The sequence below is a fragment of the Aethalodelphis obliquidens genome, unplaced genomic scaffold (genome assembly GCF_003676395.1).
Source record: "Aethalodelphis obliquidens isolate GAN/ISIS:26980383/991018 unplaced genomic scaffold, ASM367639v1 scaffold2, whole genome shotgun sequence".
Classification (NCBI taxonomy): domain Eukaryota; kingdom Metazoa; phylum Chordata; class Mammalia; order Artiodactyla; family Delphinidae; genus Aethalodelphis; species Aethalodelphis obliquidens.
In genome coordinates, this window is record NW_020837946.1 from 44,821,530 (window position 1) to 44,844,553 (window position 23,024).

The 23,024-nt window shown below is 34.3% G+C and overlaps 1 protein-coding gene across 2 annotated transcripts in view; it reads left to right on the forward strand.

The window, feature by feature from the left end:
- The window catches only part of COL5A2 (collagen type V alpha 2 chain), a 182,133-nt gene that overhangs the window by 108,241 nt on the left and 50,868 nt on the right, over positions 1-23,024 (forward strand). For both annotated transcript variants that reach the window (XM_027126120.1, XM_027126110.1), the window contains exons 3-12: positions 2,063-2,076; positions 6,407-6,439; positions 7,826-7,858; positions 9,487-9,540; positions 14,556-14,666; positions 15,813-15,890; positions 17,542-17,586; positions 18,571-18,624; positions 19,042-19,095; positions 20,268-20,321. In XM_027126120.1, coding sequence (XP_026981921.1) covers positions 2,063-2,076; positions 6,407-6,439; positions 7,826-7,858; positions 9,487-9,540; positions 14,556-14,666; positions 15,813-15,890; positions 17,542-17,586; positions 18,571-18,624; positions 19,042-19,095; positions 20,268-20,321 — 530 coding nt within the window. The remainder of the gene's footprint in view (positions 1-2,062; positions 2,077-6,406; positions 6,440-7,825; positions 7,859-9,486; positions 9,541-14,555; positions 14,667-15,812; positions 15,891-17,541; positions 17,587-18,570; positions 18,625-19,041; positions 19,096-20,267; positions 20,322-23,024) is intronic.

The window sequence follows — 23,024 nt, forward strand, 5'->3', positions numbered from 1 at the left end:
GTGTGGGGGTCAGAGAACAAATAGGAAGCACTGTAATTTTTATCACTGCTCATTTTAATAGAGCTAACAGAAACTGTCTAAATAAAGATATGAGTAATATAAAAGAATAATGTTAAATAGTAGAGCCAATATATGAATCTTCTCAAACATCAGAAAGACTAACATACCAAACAATACAAATGTTCTTGAAAATATTATGAAACATTTTTTTAAAATATAATGAAAAATCTACAGCTATATTCTTAAAAAATTGAAAAACAAAGAATAAAATTATGTGCATTTAGCATCCATCTCAAAAAATTAGAAAAAGAACAACAAAATAAGCTGAAAATAAGCAGAAGAAATTTATAAGGAAAAAATGAGTTGAAAAGTGAGAAAACTGAAACACAGTAGAAATATGTAAATTCAAAAGACAGTACTACAGGAAATCAACAAAATAAATTAACCATAAAATAAGAAATGGTAATGGGGAAATGACCAAATGAAAACAGAGAACATAAAAGAATAATAAAAGGTTTCTTTGCACAACTTTATGCTGATAAATTTGAAAACCTATATGAAATGGATACCTTTCTAGGAAGATATAATTTGCTAAAACTAGCCCTGGTAAAAGGAGAAAAAGTGAGCACACAGATTTCCCTAGAAGAAATAGAAAAATTTGTAAAGCAGATAGACCTACAAAATGTAGCAGATGATTTCACAATTGTGCTAAACCATTACAAAACAGATTATTTTAATGCTGTTTAAGCTCTTCTAGAACATGCAAAGAGAAGGCATACTTCTAATGACTTGTTATGAATGAAGTACATCCTTGATAGCCAAATGTGGCAAAATTGCACAAAAAAGAAAACTATAATCATATAAATTTACTTAATATTTTTAAATTTATTAAAAAACATAAATAAAATATTAAATCTGTTAGCACATTAAAAGGATAATTAGCCATGAAAAAGTAAAGATTATTCCTTAAGTAAAAGAATAATTCAATATTAGGAAAGCTACTAATAAAAATAATTAATTAAAAATAATTATCTTAGCAGATCTATTAAAAAAAAATCACATGCTTTTCTCCATAATTGAAGACATTTGGCAAAGGCAAATAAATATTCTTGATATAGATACTTAGTAACTTAGTAATAAATGACATTTCATTAACATAAAGTATTTACATCTCAGCTTAGAAGCTTTATTATATTTAATAATAGAAGCATTACCTTTAATGCTAAGGGCCAACTCAGAATTGGTCCAATGATTCATCTTTATAGTAACAGTGTTTTGTTACAATTGTGTACTTACAAAACCTGAGGGAATAGAGTAAAAAAATACTACAAAACAATTTAGTAAAATAGTGCAGTATAAAATTAACAAATTAATAGATATACTATATACAATTACCTCATAGAATAAATAATAGGAATAAAACTGTCTTATTTATAATAGCAATATATAGGATAAAGTGGCTAAGGATAAACTTCATACAAAATTTGCAAGACCTATCTGAAGAAAACTTTAAAACACTACTAACTCAAATGATGACTTTAATAAATGTAATGTTCTATTATGTTCTTGGTTAGGAAGACTAATAATAGAAAAATTAATAATAGTGACCGCCTGTGAGAAGTGAAATGTGGGAATTAGAGGAAAGGGGACAAGAAGATTTTTCACTGTATAATTGTATACCTTTATTAATATATTTTGGGTTTGTTTTTTTTACCCATGTGAATGAATAGCCTACTCAAAAAAGTATAAAAAACAGAGCATACTGATTGAAGATAATTAGTTATAATTTTAATGGTCAATGTTATAATTTAATGAATTTTAAATACTATATAAAGGATGTTAAGAATAATCACATAACGTCAGAATTTTCCAAAGGGATGTATTATTTTGCCTCCTACGAACATATTGATCCAAAACAACTTTTGAATTATATCTACTGGTGACAGGGAAAGCTGTTTAAGTTAAATTCTGACTCTAAAAATAATTATTGAAATAAATATTTAGGAGATTCTCAATAACTATATCTGAATAAAATAACATATTTATTCTTTTCTTTTTATAGGTAGAGGAAGAAAGGTAAGTTTTACTTTGCATAGTTTCATTTTTGTAAATTTTTAAAATTCTAACGCTATCCACATAGGACTGTGCTTTGAAGTGTTTGAAAACCTTTTGTAAAGTATAAAGTACCACACAAATATAAATATATGAGCACAGTTTAACTACTTTGATTATAGATTATAGATGCCTCTGGTTTATTCACTTTGTTAATTTTTGTTTATAGATGTTTCTTCCAGAAGGTTGTGAATCCCTTAGGGATTGAGACTGTGTCATATTAACCTTTGTATTACTTGCATTTATCACAGCACTTAGTATATACCTTATATATACTAAATGTCTAATTAATGTCTAATTAATTTATTTATTAAGGTCTAATTAATATATTAAATGTCTAATGAATGTCTAACAGAAGGAAATAAGGAGGGAAGGAAGGAAGAGAAGGGAGGGTATTAGTTCTACTTCAGTGGAATCGTGGTCTCTCGCCCATTGATTGGGAAGTAAAGATTCATTTAAAAGAATTAATTGAACGTTTTGCCAAACACACATTACCTTCCTTTCTCTCCCCTTCTTCACATTCAAGGAGCCTAAAATCTAATCCGAGAGACAAGCCTTACACTCAAGAGGACAATATTGGGGTATAGCCGTGGTTTAGCCACTTGTCATCTGGACATGGGTAATCCCAGTCAGTGAAGAGAGTTCCATTCCCTTGGAAGTGCTCTCCGTTTTCTGGTTATGTTGAAAACTATGGAATTTGCTCTGGTCTTATCCAGATGCGCTGGGCACAGGAATCAAGAATGGAAATGAGCAGTCATTCCAATTTTCATGGCAGATTTTAGACAGCGAATTTAAATTCTTTGCCTCTGCATGCAGTGGAACTTTGGTAAAGTGATAATTAGATAATGCAATGCAATACCTTCATGGTAAATGAAAGTGATGCTGTCTATCAAGAGGGGGTCCTTGTCACCTTTACATTTTTTGGTTCAGAGGGCAACACCATAAATTTGTCTTATTTGACATAAATATCAGTGAAGCTATTTACATTTGAATATATGTTAAAGGAGAAGGGCTACAGAGTCTAGCTCACATTTAATTTACATCTGAAAGCTATAAAAATAGGAAACATAAAGGTTTGAGTATAGGCCTCAAACAAACTAAACAGATAGGTGAATAGGTAGGTAGATAGATAAACAATCTGTGAAATAAAAAAAGAATGACGGTGAGAACTGCCCTGATGTAATCAATTTGATTTGGTTAGTAATCACCCAATTTGCTGAGGGACAACTGTCAGGCTATGTCATTTAGTTTACTGCCTTTTCCCAAAGGTGGAATGGGACAGCTGGACACACTCAAAACAGCTGTTAATTTAGCATGCTTTAGTTATGTGCTACTGTCTTCATAACCCTGTTATTTATTATCAAGCGTCATCAGAAATATGAGAGCAGAGTAATATTATATAAATACATTTTGTGCTTGGTTTCTATAAAATTGATTTTTATTTATAATTCATTCATTCATGTTAACCCCCAAATAATTACTGAGCCCTTGTTAAAATCCTGTGGGAGGCAAATAATACAGATGACATGATGCTGGGAAAAATGCTGTGACTGCTTCCATGGTAACGGCATGCTATAAAAGTGATGAGGCATGTCCACAGAGCATTAAGTGATGAATAACAGATGAGAAGTAAAATAAACTGTAATTCTCATATGAATCTGAGTACTTGAATTTTATGTTTCCCAGGGGTATGGAAATCAAATTTAGTAAAATTATCATTCCACATAAATTGATTTATTCAAAGCCCATATTAACAAAAGCAACAAATATTTACATATATGGCTTATTTCCAAAATAAGAAAAATCATAGAATCATTAGATAAATTTGTTATCAGAACCTGATAAGAGAACATTTAATCCCGTGTCAAGTATTGTGGAACAATAGAAGGCTCATTTTTCTAATTTTGCCTGAAATAATTTCTCCTCCCTTCTTACTTGTTTTTCTAGACTTGTTCCTAAAAGGAACATTTTCTTCAGTATCATTCTCATAAACTCCTTTATTTATTGGACACAGATTTGCATACCATCTCTGAACAATTAAAATGCTCATAATATTTCAAAGAAAGCTCTTTTAGCTCTTAAAAGGTTAGCTTTTAGCTCTTAAAAGCTCTTTTAGCTCTTAATTTGTATTACTTTCATGTTAAAAGTGGAAAGACCTAGTCTAGAAGTTAGTGCAGAGATAAGCCTGTTCTACTTTGCCTCCCATATGTGTTGATCCCCTATTCCTCTAGTCTTTTTGTAGGTGTGCTTCAGTCTACCTTGAAGCATCCTCCTGCCTCTGTAGAGCCATTTCCAATACTTTTTATTTTTTTAAACATCATTATTGGAGTATAATTGCTTTACAATGGCGTGTTTGTTTCTGCTTTATAACAAAGTGAGTCAGCTATACATATACATATATCCCCATATTACCTCCCTCTTGTGTCTCCCTCCCACCCTCCGTATCCCACCCCTCTAAGTGGTCACAAAGCACTGAGCTGATCTCCCTGTGCTATGTGGCTGCTTCCCACTAGCTATCTATTTTACATTTTGTAGTGTAGATATTAGTCCATGCCACTCTCTCACTTCGTCCCAGCTTACCCTTCCCCCTCCCTGTGTCCTCAAGTCCATTCTCTACGTCTGCATCATTATTCCTGTTCTGCCCCTAGGTTCTTCATAACCTTTTTTTTTTTTTTTTAGATTCCATATATATGTATTAGCATACAGTACTTGTTTTTCTCTTTCTGACTTACTTCATTCTGTATGACGGACTCTAGGTCCATCCACCTCATTACAAATAACTCAATTTCGTTTCTTTTTATGGCTGAGTAATATTCCATTGTATATATGTGCCACATCTTCTTTATCCATTTATCTGTTGATGGACACTTAGGTTGCTTCCATGTCCTGGCTATTGTAAATAGAGCTGCAAAGCATTTGCAATACTTCTGAATTCTCAGTTTATTCCTGACTTCATGAGTATTAGCTGCCTCAGCATTAGAATCGGCAAGTACGATCAGGGTACTGTTCTGTCATTGAGTCCACCATTAAGACTGTCAAGATTGTAAAATAATGTTTTAAATGAAGACAACATCTAAGAGTAAAATACTGAGGCATTGATTAGGTAAACCAACTCAGGTACATGATGGAAAACTAAGATTACCAGAATTACTGTTAACAGTGATTATCTCCTGGGCATGAGTATGATATTTAGTTTATCTCTCTGTTTCCTCTATTTAACAATTCCCTACTATGAACTCATGTTCTTTATATAATCAGATCTAAGAACAGTATATGTAAAAGGAGAAATTTAATAAAAGAGAATTCATTATCGTTGCATTTTCTATAGTTTGGATATAAGCCTCAATGCATTCATTCTCTGTAATTGCCTAGGAAAAAACATTTTTCATAGTGTATTAATGAAAATTAATATATTAATTAATTTATTGAGAACTTCTGTGTGTCCAGCTGAGAATATAAAGTAGACATAATCATGACCTTGGGGAGGCCAAAATCTGTTGGAAGACAAATTCTGAAATAAATAATGCAAGCAAGTACGTGATACAGTAGAGGTATATAAAGATTCAATTCATCCAATATTATTTAAACTATATACTTGACATCATGCTATAAGAATGCAGTTTTTGATAATCTAAAGTTCTAAGAATCAAAAGAAATTCCATCTATTTCTGTTGTGTTAGCTACATCTATTATAAGAGCAAATTAAACTTCCTGACTTTATTTAAGTTCTGATAGTTTCTTGTGTTATTTTTTACTTTCCTGTTCAGTTAATGTTTTTTCTAGATTTTCCACAGATATTGAGAATTACCTGACTAATATTATTATGTCCTTTCTTTTCTTTCCTTTTTTTTTTCTTAAAAGACAGCCATATATCTCTTGTTATTTCTCATATTCTTCCATGAGTTAAAAAAAAGGGATGGCAGGTTTTTCAGGAATGGCACCTGATAGGTTACTAAAAGCTAGGTGGCATGTAATATGAGTGTGAAAATTCAAATATGTCCACATTTCTGGATTTTCTCTTTGGGTTTGTTTACTGTAAAAACTGAAGGGAAACAACTTTACACATTTCACATATTGGATTAATTTTCTTTTCATGTCTTTGAGATTAGTGTTTTTTTCATGAATAATGTCTGACTAAATATTTTAAAGATTGATTGTTAACTTTTTTCTCAATTTATTTTTTTACCTTTCTTACGCAGAAATTTCCAGTGTTTATGTGGAATATTCTAATATGACATGTTAATGCTCAACAAGCCACATATTTTGCTAATTGAACTTTTATTTTGTTTCATAGGGACAAAAAGGAGAACCAGGATTAGTGCCTGTTGTAAGTATATATGTATATACTGCTTTCATGTACCATTGATAAACTTAGTTATAGCCTTGTTGTATTGATATATTATTGCTTATATACATACTTTCAAAAACAGGGAATTTATTTTATGACCAAGTTTTTAGTATAAAAGAAGCAAACCAAAATAGATCAATTCTTTTTTTTTTTTTAATTTATTTATGGCTGTGTTGGGTCTTCGTTTCTGTGCGAGGGCTTTCTCTACTTGTGGCAAGCGGGGGCCACTCTTCATCACGGTGCGCGGGCCTCTCACTATGGTGGCCTCTCTTGTTGCGGAGCACAAGCTCCAGACGCGCAAGCTCAGTAATTGTGGCTCATGGGCCCAGTTGCTCTGCGGCATGTGGGATCATCCCAGACGAGGACTCAAACCCGTGTCTGCTGCATTGGCAGGCAGATTCTCAACCACTGCGCCACCAGGGAAGCCCCTAGATCAATTCTTTAATACAATATTTCATATTTATTTTTCACAATTTCCTGACTTTTATTGTCGCATGACTAAAGGTGTAAATTAGGGTTTTACAAAATTAAATATAATGTATGTGAATATAAAGTGATAGTTAAGATGTACATTTTTTATAGTATAAATAGCCATATAATCCAAACAGAAAGGTATGATTTAATGTGCTACACTTCTGGAGATATGTTATGCCATTATCCTGATTTAAATTCCATAGTGTATAAGAGTTCTTAAGAGTTATTTAGACTTGTAGATGATCAAAAAGTGTATCATTAAAGAGGATGAAAGTTCTTCACCACTCTCCTAGATTTTAAAGGAGTTATCATCATTTTGTCAAGACAGAAGTATAACATGTTGATTTATTTGACAATATTTGCATTTTTGCTTTGCTTTTCAATTGGCTTGTCTTTAACAAAGATTCCCTAAAAAGTAAACCGTTCATATTGTTTTCTTTCATTTAAAAACACAATGTCTAAGGTGCTGTTTTAAGCGCTTTCCAAATATTTATTTGTTTGTCTTCACAACAACTCTGAGAGGGAGGTAATTTCATAATCATTATCACCATTTTACAGAAGAGGGACCTTAAGTACAGAGACGGTAATTAATTAGTCCAAGGTCATACAACTGGTAAGGGAAGGGATGGAGTTAGGATTTGAACCCAGGCCTCTTGGCTCCAGGATTGGTGCTCTCAATCACTATACCAGTACTGCCTCCCTATATTAGAGTTTAAATTAGATAATGTCTTAGTTTTATAGGCTAGGAGGAAATGGGCATCAACTATCAACATCTATTTGTTCTAAAAAAATTCACTGGGCTTTTGTTGTTCTTCTTATTTGTTAGACTATTAAGTTTTCGAAAACTCTTTAGAAACTTTATCTTTACATATTATCTTGTTTATCATTTAGGTAACAGGCATACGTGGACGTCCAGGACCCTCAGTAAGTAGTTTCCTCCAATATTCATGGTACTCTTAAGTTCTTTGAGATACTGAATCTTTATGGATATTATATCTATGAAAAGACAATAGACTATAAAATAATGATGCTTGATTTCTTGAAACATTTTGTTTTGAAACATCCTCAAGTTTAAGAAGTCCTTTGCAGCAGTGAATGATATTGATGAACCCTAATTAGGTTAACTGTACTCATTGAAATTAGGGCATATTAGTCTGTTGTTTGACAATGATTAAGGGTAGACTCCTTTTATCTGTTTAATGAAACAAACTGTTAATTTCATCTGTGACTATAAAATTAAATCATATATTACATTAGAGTTTGAGAAATTATGCATCAGATAGCATATTTCTGGTTTAGCGTAAAAGACTATTGATTTCAGGTTTGGATTAGTGGTAGCATTCACAGGTAACCAGATGGATAAGACACACACACACACACACACACAATTCCTGTAACTTTTAAAACACATTAAATTAACATAAGTGAAATACTGATACGCTTTAACAGACCTGCTATAGTCCTTCTGAAGCTTTTGCTTTTAAACAATACTGTATGTTGACTTGAGTAAATGAACAGTCTAATTTTTACAACTTGGTTGAAACTCTTTTGAAGAGAAATAAAATTCTCCTGGCAACTGCCATTTTCTGGGGAAAAAAAGGTTAATTTAAGATATCAGCACAAAATGCCACTTTTGAAATATAATAATTTGTTATTTAAAATATATATATTTATTTATTTGGCTGCATCGGGTCTTAGCTGTGGCGTGTGGGATCCTTTGTTGCAGCGCGCAGGCTCTTTATTGTGGTGCGTGGGCTTCTCTCTAGTTGCGGTGTGTGGGCTCTCTGGTTCTGGCTCACGGGCTCTGGAGCACGCGGGCTTAGTTGCCCTGCTGCATGTGTGATCTTAGTTCTCCGACCAGGTGTCGAACCTGCGCCCCCTGCACTGGAAGGCGGATTCTTAACCACTGGACCACCAGGGAAGTCCCAATCATTTGTTATTTTAATAGAGAAATAACTGCAATTACCATTTGGAAAATTCTCAGTGGATTTTAAATATACGATGGAGATGATGCAATTCTAAATCAAGTTAAAAAAAAGATACTAGATACTTGAAGGCACACAAATTAATAGTAGAATAAGAGGCCTTTCTTTCCATTGCTTTCATCAACAACTTGAATAGTGATGAACAGTTTGGGATATCATGTACCAATATGAACTCATACATTCCGTCAGAAAATTGGAAATCTGGAGTTTGTATGATTTTGTAGTTCTCAAATCTGAATCGTAAGTTTTTGTGTCTGAGACAAGACAGCAATGAAACAATCCTTACAAATTTAGTTATTGTTCAAACTAGTATATACAGCTCATTGGGCACCACGATTTTACACTTCTTTTCAAGTCTTTAAGCTTCAGTGCTAAAAAAAACAGCCTTTCTATGCACACAGAGCTTTTATATACACATGGGCTTATTTTCTGTAGTCTTCAACTGAATTAAACTTAAAAAAAAAGTGATATTTCTGTTTTCCAATTTTCTTCTATCGGTAAACCTTTAAAACAAAAATATCTGAAGTATATGTGTTTTGCAGGCATAACCATTGTTTTCTGTTTTAGGGACCTCCAGGATCACAAGGACCAAGAGGAGAGAGAGGCCCAAAAGGAAAACCTGTAAGTTGGCAGTGGAGTTCCCTTTTTGTGAATTGTACTGTGTACTGAATAAGCCCGTCTACACTAAGCTCCCTGGATGCAGCAAAGAGCCAGTGGCACCATTCGTTTCTCATTTCTATTAAACGTGACATAGAATTCATGTCATGCGGTAATTGCGTATCGATCCTGATTCAGAGGAAAGCATCACATGCTAATAATTACCTAACATCTTCTTAGATAACACAGATGATATTTTTTTGTCCTTTAGGGGATCAAATTAAAATAAAGTAGAATCTAAGGAAACATAATGAGTACCTCATGTTGTTTTCAGAGGTTGTAAATCATGACTTAACAATGCCAAGAATGCATTGTTGAGATAAAACACCCAAGTTCTGTGATCTGTGGTTGCTACAGGAATAACCAAATAGGATAAAGGAAAAAGAAATTATTAGAGGACAAAATTTTCTTTCAAGTGGTTGTGTAATGAATTTATTTCCCAAGTAACACTGGCTTTTTCACTGAGCGGCTGCTGCGGAGCTATCAAAGGAGTGATTTTAAACATCAACAAATTCATTACCAAAGGGAACATCTTTAAATTTAAATAATCAATTCTATATTCTTGAGATAAGACATGAGGTTATCATATAATACGTGCCAGATTTTTCTCTTATTACCAAGTCCTACTGTAGCAATTCTTTTGTTTTTTTATATCTCACCCTCAAAAACTTACGTCCTTTATGTACTAAATACCTAGACGAATTTGTATATTGCTGTCATTATCCGTGTTACAATCAGAAAAATTTCTACTGCTTAATTTTCTGTCTAATGATATCTACTAAAATTTAACTCTCTATGGATTTTTAACCTTCCAAAGATGTATTTATCCATATCTAAATGGGAAAAATAGATGAGCCAGGAAGGAAAAAACAACCTTAAATATATAAATAAGGATAAAACATATTTTTAGATCATGTCGCTAGGAACTCTTGCCACTGATTTCATCTTTGATACTGTTTTTTGCTTCTACACATTTCACCAAGTATAGGGTGATGCCAGTACTGTTTCCAAACCATAGCTGGAGTTATGGATGGTATTTGCAGGTATGCAGGTAAATGACAGTGGCTCCAACGAAGGAGTTCATAGCCATGTAGGTGGGCAGCAAAGCTGTGTCCCAATTCCCTTCCCTTATGGCCCATTCTTCATTGCTGTTCTGCTGAGCTACCTCACCGGTGTTGGTAGCTTAAATGCTGTTGGTAGATCTTCAGAGGTCTGTCCAGGGTCTAGGATGACAGAGACAGGTGGAAGATGACTTCAGTTGGGTGGAGGGTGGGTGGTCATGCAGAAAACACTGTGTATCAATGTACTTGTGCCCAGAATAATTGATAAAACTGAGTCCTAAGTCTAGGTAGAAGTTGCTGTGGAATTAGTTGCTGGAATTCCAGAATTTCTGTTAGGATTCAGTGAATCTACTCCTCAGTCCTCTTACTCTTCTCTCCTCAACTTAGTATGTTATATGCTCCATTTCCTATCTTGGTTAAGTCTGAGACAATAAATGTGAATTGCGTGTGTGTGTGTGTGTGTGTGTGTGTGTGTGTGTGTGTGTGTGTGTGTAACTTCGAGGAGTAGTTATTTACCTGGAATCAAGCAAGACAGTCCTGGCAGATACCCAAGTAGGAAATTTTTTCCTCTCTTAATCCTAGCAAGCAGTGGTGTGATGGTAAATGTTTACTGACTGACTTATTTAAAAAAAAAAAAAGGTCATGAAGAACCTAGGGGCAAGACAGGAATAAAGACACAGACCTACTAGAGAATGGACTTGAGGATACGGGGTGGGGGAAGGGTAAGCTGTGACAAAGTGAGAGAGTGGCATGGACATATATACACTACCAAACGTAAAATAGGTAGCTAATGGGAAGCAGCCGCATAGCACAGGGAGATCAGCTGGGTGCTTTGTGACCACCTAGAGGGGTGGGATAGGGAGGGTGGGAGGGAGTGATTCACTGTTATAAAGCAGAAACTAACACACCATTGCAGAGCAATTATACTCCAATAAAGATGTTTAAAAAAAAAGAATATGCCTTTAGCTTTTGCTGATTTCCCTGGTGTAAATACTCCCACCAGGGCTGTTTTCAAGATATTGGCATGACGTCATAAGATACTTATAGGTAGAATGTTTTGCCTCAGGTCCCAAGACTTGCAGGAGATGCTTACCTGGACAAAAGCTGTGGCTGACACAATATAGGCTGGTACTGCAGTCATAAATACCATTTTTCTCCCCTTACTTCATTACCATCAAACACTACAAAAGCTCGTGAAGTAAAGCACAGTTTCTCAATCTTAACACCACTGATGTTTGGGGCCAGATCATTCCTTATGCATTGTAGGATGTTTGGTAGCATTCCTGATTTCTACCCACTAGATGCTAGTAGAAACACCTGCCCCCCTCCCTCATACAATTGGAACAAATAAAAACGTGTCTTGGTGTTGCCAAATGTCCCCTGGCAGTGGGGAGTGGGGGAGGGGAGCAAATTGCTTAAGATTGAGAACTACTGATACAGAGATACTCTCTTGAAGCCCTCATTACTAGCCAATGATCATAATGACTGTCTCTCATCACATATCCTTAGTTTTAAGTGTATTGTCCTGGTAAATTCATAGTGACAAACCTGTCAGGAGGTAGACAGTCAATGGTGTGATGAGTTTTAATTGCACAAGACACAACCTCTATAGGTCTCTTCCCTCATCTGTAAAATGGGGAATATACTAGTTATTACCAACTCTAACATTTCATAGTGTGTGTGTGTGTGTGTGTGTGTGTGTGTGTGTGTGATACTACTAACCATCAGTGAATAAAGTTCTTTACAATTTGGGGTCATTATTATTCCTTTCTATTTGTGAATGTTTAAATGTTGCCACCTAGTGGCAATGTACAAGTACTTTTTATTGTGGTTTGCTGCCTGAGATAGTGGAGTATCCTGGGGGATGGGAAGGAATGATTATAAATAGAATACTTACCTTAATATAAAACTTATGTGATTCAGCACACTTGGAAATATGAAAATATATATTTTAATGTATTCTAAAGTTATAATTTTCGTTTTAAATATTTACCAGCAAAATATCATGTATTATAATATTTTTTCTTATTTTCACTTATAATCTTGCTTATTATGTTCACTTAATTTTGGATAATTTTCACAAGTTTTTATTAATTTTAATCTCAATTTGTATAGAAGTAAATCATGTAGGCTATTTAGAGGATATACCATGAAGGCACAGAATGCAACATTAAGTCAATGAAAAAGTGAACTGTCTTCAGAGCAGACTTTGAAACATGATTTTTAATCACAGAGGGCTGGGGGAAGGACACAAGTTTTTGAGGATTAATATTGCCCAAACCTCTCTCTACTTGCACTGGAACTAAATGTAGTTTTTGGTTTTTCTTTGGAAATCTCTTTGGGAGCAGAGAGAATGTTTTAGCTCATTTTTTTGTATTAACCAAACCTGGTTATCAATTAACAATTTCACATTTTAAAAATACATTAAGAGTTTTCCACATGTAATAGTCTGAGGAGGTCAGACTACTATGTTTTCTATGCCACCACTGACAATATACACTTCCAGCTCACGGTGTCACATTCATATGATCCAGAAGTCCTAGATAGCAATGAAAAATTAGCCTCCATTGTGTAAAATGAAAAAGGAGTGCAGTGAATGGTTAGTGGTTTAGGAGTCAGAAGGGGTTTGATTTTTAAAGGGTGAGAATAACTTTCTGAGAAATTAGTTTTCAAAATGTGAGTTTTCTTAGGCTAAGCGATCTACTTCTATTTGAACACATAAATTTGCTTAATTATTCCACTACTCCAGGAAGTAAACATGTCAAACATGAGTGTTTAAATATATTAAAATATATTAATTAAATTTCTGAATAGCTATTATGCCACCCTCCCCCAGACCATTGTATGCAAACTGCCCCGTCTGCCCCCTCTGCTTGTCCTGCATTTATTCCCTCTGCCGTACCAGCTTATATTTGCTTATTGTGGGCTGGAAGATATCCTCATGCTTAGGCATGAGAAGATTCTTTTACTATTAAACTCTAACTCACTTACCATATTTTTCTTGATCCCTGCTTCTAATTAGTAAAAGTATATTGAGTTTTTTCATCCTTCCTTTCCTTTCTTTGGTCCTGTTAAGAATCTCTAGGGTTAAAAAGCCATAAAATAGTTAACAAGGCTTGTAGGAATGATAAGGTTAGGGGACGGAGCATTTCCAGAACTGAGGACGTGGCTGTTTCCCAACCTGCCTGCAGAATGTGGGCTAGGAGGAGGGTGGAATTCAGCAGCTACAACTCATTGCTCACTGCCCTGAGAAGTAGACTTGGCTGAGTCCCCGTGCCTTTCCCTCTACTTCTCATTGGTCTGGACTACCTTTGGGAGTAGTATGGAAAATAAAGTGTGCCAGACTTCAAGTACTAGAGTAAAGGATTGAAATGTGAAAATGTAATAAGCATATACTGAGTGTCTACTATGAGCCAGGAGCTATGTGAAGCATTAAAAAATTAGAAAGATGAGAAAAACCACAAACCCCAATCAAGGATCCATCACATTCTTTTTTTAAGTGGGGGAAAGTTAAGCAAGAACATACACAGTTAATTTAATCTAAGACAGACAAGTGAATTTAGAAATCATTGATGAGATACCCTGAACAGCAAAACTCAACCAAATAAGGAAGCTTATACTAGAATACTGATGAACTGAATACACTCTTATAATTATTTCAAGAAGGCTCATTACTGGGGATTTAACACATCAAGAGTAAAATTCTTATCCAGAATGTACCATGTCCCGATGGTAGAGGCTGTGACCAGGGCTGAAATCCGCAGTGTTGGAATAGCTGATGAAATTACTGTAGGTGGCTGGGTTGCTATTTTTAAAAAAATAATGAACACTTTATCTCCATCAAGAAGTCTGGTTTTTGCTTTCAATTAAGTACATATTTGGCAATGGGTTCTAATTTCTACTGGCTTATTTTTCCAGGGTCCTCGTGGTCCTCAGGGAATCGATGGAGAACCAGGTGTTCCTGGTCAACCGGGTGCCCCAGGACCTCCTGGACATCCATCTCACCCAGGACCCGATGGCATGAACAGGGTGAGATGTGTGCATTGTTCAATATCATCTTTAGATAAAATATTAAGTTTTTGATTTATTGTTATGATTTTAAATTGTGTTAGTTCAGATGTTGACCCTTGACTGCAAGAGAAGCTTAAGTGAACACAATACTGCTATGAATAATAATAAAACTAGGAAATCCACAGGGAATTGTTGGAAAATTCGAAGTAGCACTTTTTAAAAGTGCTGCTTCAAATTATTTGTATTTCTCAATGTCAGTTCTGGTCATTGGAATTTTGTACTTTCTGTTGATTCTGAAGGACCAGTAATATTGTTCCCACTATGAATTGATAAGAGAAATATGTCCTTATCCTTTGTTCTCTAGGCTCAGAATGCTGACAGAATCTGTGTCATGTCCTCTACACCAAGGGAGGATGACACATCAAGGATGATGTATATGAAAGAGCCACTGAGTTGACACTAAAAATGCTACCTGGTTATTTCCTGAATATCAGTTTCCTGCTGGAAGTAAAATAAAACAAAGTGTCTTTCTATACCTGCCTCTTTGAATTCTTAGTGGCAGAGACAGGGGATTTATAAGTAGATTGCATAGCACAACAAGGGAACTTATGGAACCCTGAAATATGATTTTTCTTTTACAACAATTTTTTACATTTGATTTTCAACACATTGTAGAAGGAATTGCCAGTTTATTTTTAAAACAATATGCACATTCTTTTCCCACTAAAATCTGGAAATTAATAGAACTCCTGGAATGAGTATGGGCAGCTTTGGTCAATTGGGTTACCAGAGATTTCTAGATATGAAAGAGAGTAGGTAAAACTGTTGCCAATTTTGGAACATTCAGGGACTCATTAAAAGGATTGTAAAATTGTAATCAGCTTATGTAAGTACAGTTTAAAGTTGGCCACAAACAAAGAAGAATACCATCTAAGTAAAATATTCTGAAATGGAATCTGGAATCTTTAGGACAAATGTTTTAAAGGCACTTTTAGGTTTTGTTCAGATGCTTGGCATGCTCTAACCATGGAAGAAAATCAGATAAAATGATTCTCAGAAGAGCCATTCTTTAAGAATCCCAGAGAATGTACACTTCTCAGTTTAAAAAGTATGTTGATATATGTCTTTTACTGTGGAAATAATGTCAATACATTGCTTTTACAGCCGTTTTCAGCTCAGATGGCTGGGTTGGATGAAAAGTCTGGACTTGGGAGTCAAGTAGGACTGATGCCTGGCTCTGTGGTAAGTTCAGATTTTACTGATAATCAAAGTACTTTGGAAAAACCATTGTGCAGAGAGGTTTGAGTTGGCTAGTTAAGAAGTGATATATGTCTTCTTAAAACATATCCATCCATCAGTTCATTCATTCAATTTATTTATCAAACCCTGGTGTGTACCAGTTAAAAGCCCAATGGTTTTCCATTCCTAACTATGCAAAATATTTGTCTACATTAATAAAGGGCTGTCTGTATTTTTCACTTAGTATTTGAAGAAAATAAAGAATTTTAAAACATATAACCACCACCACCTCAACAAAAACTGTACTTTTCAAAAATTAAAAAAAAAATTTTATGGTATTGTTAGAAAGTTATTTGAAAAAATTTTGAAATGAGAAGTTTTACCGCTTTAAGTTTTTATTATTTCCTATTTAATACTCTCTGGTTGCCTTATGCCAACAACTCTAAAATTTATGCACTGGGCCATCCCCATTCTCTTTTGAATTTCTTCAGCAGCTGGAAAGATTCCCATTTTCTCTGAGTAAGTATTTTAACCTGGGTATTTGGAGCAGTGCAATTTCATTGAATGAATTAACACTTTTCAAAGCAACTTCTCCATGCTTTTTTGCTCATAACATAATTCAAAGGCATCCCAGATTAATGACGTTTCAGACAATGTAAAGTCAGACTGCATAAACACCCCTTCTACCCATCCTTAAGGCCAGCAAATAACTTAAACATTATTTGTATATATTTTAAGTCACTTAAACATGGTTTGTTTATATACATTCTAAGTCAATAGCAGTATGGTCTCATTCAATGATTAACTTGGGATATTTTTCTGAAATATATGAGTTTTTAACCGTTTGAAGTTGAAATTACATATGTGTTTATTTTTTTTTTAATGAAGCTTTTATTTTCTTACTAGCTAAATATCTGATCAATCCAAAACAAAAATTTAAGTTTTTGCCATAAGAACAAACTAGATTTTGATTTAATTGCTTTCACCTTTTAAAGTGTGACATTTTAAAAAATTACATAGACATTTGTTAATAATTTTTAAAATTGCATTTTCCTTTTTTCCTTTGGTTAAGCCTCAGTGTAATCATTTCATGGTTAAATGGGGAAAGCCTGTGTGGATACTTTAAGTGTATGTTGTGAAAGAAAGAAATAACCCAGAAAACTTAGTGCCGCAGATTGTTTTAAACTTACATTTAAAATAATCTAGTCATTATTATTGATAGTTTCATAAGCCTTTAGTTCAACTTGCTCACTTTAAGTTATAAGAGTTAGCTTCTGTGAAGCTGAAGAATGAAATAGACAGTTTGATAACGACTTTATGCTTGCCAAGGTTTTTCTTTGTTGGATGTTCTGCTTTAATAGAACCACCCCTTAAGCAATGCAAGTGTTCTTGTCCCAAAGACACTGGGTGTGTACAGGCACATTCTTTATTTCTTTGTGTGACACTGAGGGTGTGTGTAAAATCATCCCAAATGTTGCCCAAGCTTTAATCTTTTTGAATTTAGCTGTATTCCAGGTAAATACAGAAGGACGTCATCACCTTTTCACTGTCAGAGCTTTACTTTTCCAGATTCTAAAGCTGATTCAACATTTTTGAAATGTTTCAACTGATTGTCATGAACACTATGCAACTTTTCTTCTCATTTGTTTCTAAGGGTCCTGTTGGTCCAAGGGGACCTCAAGGTTTACAAGGACAGCAGGTAAGTATTCTTATAATTAAATTACATACTGTAGCAAAAAAAGAAAAATTTATAAATAAGGTCTCTGTGACATGACTGCTTTTGGTTGGCCTTTGAATTGCATATTTTAATGCTCACTGAATGGGATGTATTCAGTTAATTTTCACTCACTTAGAAATATATGCAGTATGTTTTTCATAGATTCTTTATGATGTTAAAGTTTTATTATCTGGTTTCTTTATGTTACTGATCTCCAATACAAAGAATTTTTATGTGCCTGTGCTTCTGAAATAACACATCATTATCTCATGTCATGGTGAAAATTCTCATAATTAGTTATGTGCCAACTCTGGAGCTCTGAAATCAGATCATAGGACATCACCATGTGGTATTATTAAAAATAACAGTGAAGATGATCACTCCATCGAATCTTTAAAAAGAATATAATACTGTACTTTCTTTCTATAGCCTATCAAATACCAATAAAATAGTGATGTAGAGCTATTTTAATGTTTGTAGCAATTTGACAGGCAGTAGGAAATGATTTTTCAAAAGAGAGAAAGAAAAGAATTCTTAGCTCAATCAAAGATACTGTATTTTCATTATCATGTGTGTGGACTTTTACTTCAAGCTATTTTATATTACTGCCATTGTGAATGGCAACTGTAGTTGATGAAGAAGAAGAAGAGGGAGATAACTACCATTATTGAACACTCACTCTGTGCCAGCACTATTCTAGGTTCTTAACGTGCATTAGTTATCTGAAGAGCTATAGCAGCCTAATGAAGTAGGCACCATATTATTCTCATTTCACAGATTAGGAAATGAGGTATAGAGAGATTAAGTAACTCACTCAAAGTCACACAGGTGGAGAGTGGTAGAGCCAGCATTTTGAGCAATTGCATTATACTGCAGAGAGTGTAGGATTTAGTATTATGTTTTTCTTTGGTTTGTTTATATAACTTACATATTATACATAGATATATAATTTATTTTCAATTTTAGGGTGGTACTGGCCCTACAGGACCTCCTGGTGAGCCTGGTGACCCTGGACCAATGGTAAATGTCAAGTAAGCATGTAGACCCAGTTAAATATGGGTCCACCATTATAATGATGTCATGAGTTATTTATATTACCAGCTCTTTCCTAATGTGGCAAGAAATTCCAGTCCAATTCAGGAGTGCTCTGTTATGGACTGTGCTTAAGCTATACATTTCTTTTGGCAGAGTATTTAAATTCAGAGGCTTTGAATGTGGTCAGCAGAAAGTGCTAAGATACTTGCATTTGTGAACTTTTTTCCTGTTGAGCACATAATCTGACAGATACAACATAAAATTCAGAATATTAATAAAGTTATTTTCTATGATATTTTTCGTTTGTTGCAGCCATATTTTGGATTATATCATTGATGGGTATGGGTAAATATAGGTAAATGTTCTTTTTTTTCCTTTTGTGTTGTTTCATTTTTTTATTAGGGTCCACTTGGTACACGTGGACCAGAGGGCCCTCCTGGAAAACCTGGTGAAGATGTAAGCTACCTTTCTTCATTTTGCTTTGAAAGTTTGAAAGAGGCTAAGAAGGAGCTACAGTGTTAGCATGAATGTTATTCATTGGTTCCCATTTCATTTCCTCCATTTCTAACTGTCATTAAAGTCACTAAAAACTGGAGAAGTCAGAATGGAATTTTACAAAATTTAAAAGTGCTCTTAATTTTGATGGTATTATATTATTATAATAATAATATAATAGGTACTGTATCCTTGCCTGCATTCTTAATGTTTTCCATTATGGTTTCTCCATGAGATACTAAAATTGTCACAATAGCAACAACCTTTGGTAGTAGAGCTTTTGAAGTGATCTTAAGGAAAAATACATTGCTTTGATCCCAAAACATCATTGTGAGGCCCTCATTAAATGGATTTTTAAAAATGTGTTAGTAAAATAGTGTCAATATTGTTCTCCAGTGCTCAAAATGCTTCATTTTGAGCACTGAAGAAATGCTACATTTCTTTAATTGAATTTTTAATTAAAGTTATGACTAAACTTCAGATTTTAACATTAAGAACATGTGATCAAAGAACAAAGAACACCCTGTTCTTTGATCAAAGAGCAAAGAACAGGGTATAACAACAGATTTGCTTTTCTGGATTCTTTTGTTAGTTGTACCAAAGTTGAGGATAAAATTATGGGTAAACCATCAACGTCCGTGTGACATTAAACCAAGAAAATATTTTCTCTTTGTGTATCATGAGATTTATTTAAGTGGATTACAATGAATTTGGCCATAAAGAAAATATCTCTGGTAGTTCTTAAACTTTTTTTCATCACAAGAAAGAAATGGCACATATCATTGTAAGAAGCACTATTTATTTAATTCAGTGCTACATGTTGATGTAGAATTTCATAGCATGTGTGTGTGTGTATGTGTGTGTGTAAATTTTGATGTTCATAAAATGGTGAGCTAGGTGAGACCAGTATAATTTATATTTATTTCTTCTTCTGATAAATGAGTGAAATCACAAACTGACTTGCTCTAATGGATTGCCATCAGGAATAGAGCTGTGTTCTTACATTGCTTAGAGCATTGGGCATGAGCTTTCTAAGTAAGACTTTTTATCTGCAATTGATTTGTCATTTCGTCTCAGGAGAGAACATTTTAATTCCTCTTTGCTTCCCTCTACTTTGCTTTTTTTCCATAAAGGGTGAGCCTGGTAGAAATGGAAAAGCTGGTGAAGTAGGATTTGCAGGATCTCCGGTAAGTTTATACTGATCAATACAACAATGTAAAGACAAACTTCAAAAAATAAAGAACATTTAAAATTACCTCGCAGTTCATTGCCTGCACATGTATTAGGCACTGTCACCAAGATATGTTCTCTTCTGTCATTCTGAAACAGGACGATTTGCCAGGGTGATAGCTAATTCCAATTGCCTGCTTTGCATTGGCACCATATGAATGACCCTCCTAGAGCTAGAAAATTATATCATAACCTAACATGGATTCTTTCCAAAATGAGTATCAAATTTTCATTTAAGTCACCAGCTTGACTTACTTAAATTTCACAACATATCAATCCCATTTTTCTTTTAAAGATATTTTTAGTATTTTTAATTTTGTATTATTCATATGTTGAAAACAACTGCTTTAAAGAGTTTATTGATTTATTTTTTATATCCTAGAACAATAAATTGTGGACAAGATTCCTCTTCGGCTGCTTCTCCAAACCCTATTGTTGACTGAAATTCTTGATTGGTGTTCTGGCCCCTAAAATCTTATGACAAGGTGTACTGATCACCAGCTCTCCTAATACAGCTGTTTTCTTCCCGCTTGGCTTACTACAGGGAGAAGTCCCTGGCAACTGGCTCCACCAGAATTCAAGACCTGGGCCACTTGGCCACACTCTGACCCCACCTTTCTTTCTTCACTCATATTACTTTGATAGGTCCTCCCCTAGGACGCACTACACAGGCAATGGGGAAAATTAGAAAATGATAAGCAAACAAAAATGTTCTAACATTCCTGCTCTTAAACTTTTTCCTTGTCCAAAATCCCCTAAACTGATTTGGCCTCCTTCTTATTATACTTCCGATAATATCCTAATGTTTCTACCACCCAATACATCCAACAATACTGAATTATTCTCCCTTTACTCTCTGAAGATTGATGAGGTTTAATGCTAGGATTTTTTTAAGCAAATAAATGCTGATCTTTTAAGGGAATTTACAAGGCTGTAAGGATTATTTCGTTACAAACACAAAACCAGTTCCCCAGCTCCCCGCTCTCCCTTTCCTTTCCTCCCCCTGAAAAGTCTATGCAGACAAGTCCATGCAGACAAAGACATATGGTTTAGCCATTAGCACAGATGTCCACATGAACCAATCCAGGCTTGAACCTCCTGCCCTGCTACACTCTTGCACCTACTCACAGCGTGGGCCCTCCATGGGGAGGAAACGTGCCCTGCCAGCATGTCACAGATGCATTCTGTGAGTGCAATGCAACAATGTGTGATTGGGGTGTGATGACAGTCTTGGGTCAGCAGAATGAGAAAAATTTTATGAGCACTAGTACATCTGGTTTATTTTCTTGTTATATTAGAGATATGTAATCATATGAGAATTCCCTTGCAGACCACAAAAACTCAAAAGTTAACTAATTATTTGAAATAACATAGCTCAGTAATTCCCCTATAGACTTAGATGGATGTATACTGAGTTTCTGCTCAGGATGGAGGGGAGTCGAATCTCAGTAAAGGGGAGCATTCCAGTGGAAAAACTTAAAGGAAGTTTTTGAAGTGAACAAATTCCTAAGTCAGCCTGTGTAAACAGAAGAATTAGTGGAACTTTATTTGTTCAGAGAGCATGGTTTGATGTGCCCTTACTATGATAACCCCCTAGAAAACACTACAGAAACATTTTCCCTGGAAGAGGTCGCAGAGGAATTATTGCTTTGCTTTTATCATACAAATTTCATTTATTGAATTATTTATTCATTCAATTAACTTTAAGTAAAGTCTATGATAATACAGAACAGAAGGATTTAACTTGTTAGATTGTGCTAGTACAAGAGAAGTTCCTTAAGAAAGATTTAGGAAAAGCACTATGAATGTCAAGAAGATGGAAAAGATGATGAATGTTAAACCATTTCTTCATTCAGTTGTTTATTCAATGCTTATTCTTGAATGCCCACTACTAAGGCATAAGGCTAAGTGCCAGGGATATGCAGATTAATAATAATAATTGATAATATTTGATAGCATCAGTCTGTGCTAACAAGGTGCTCAGTCTACTGGTGGCAGTATTAGTAGCATTCAGTTCTAAACCTAATCAATGTAGTCAACCAGAATAAGGGAATAATTAAGTCACTGGTTCCTTATCTATTTTAAGAGGGTATGAGGAAAAAGTTTCAAGCATTATTTCAAAATAGTCATGCCATTTGGATTTTATTTAGTGTTTGATTTTTATTGTTCTTTTTATTTGATATGCTTAGGTGAAGGATGCATAGAATTAGAATAGAATAGAATTAACAGAAATGAAGAAGCTGAGTCAAGGAGCCAACCCATTCTCTTCGTATTTCTTGACTTTCTTTTCTGTTGGATATTTCATTTTCTCAGTTTTTTAAACAATCACAAATCCACAAGCTTCTCCTGAACATTTTATTTTAAGAAATTTCTGATCACATTTTAATATAATCTTTCTAATCATATTCTGCTGCTAATACTTAGAAGTCCAGAAAAAATAAATCATATTGGTTTGCTACACATACATTTATTCTTCTACCACAAATAAAACACGATATAAAGGCGGGAAAGCATAATTTTCCTTAAGTTCTTCGGATTTTTTTTCCTATACCTTGAGCTACTTGATTCAGACACTGAGCAGCTTGACTCAGGTTTATTTTCTTGTTGTTTATTCTTTATTAATTATAATACAGTGATATAATTTGAAATTTTAAAAATGT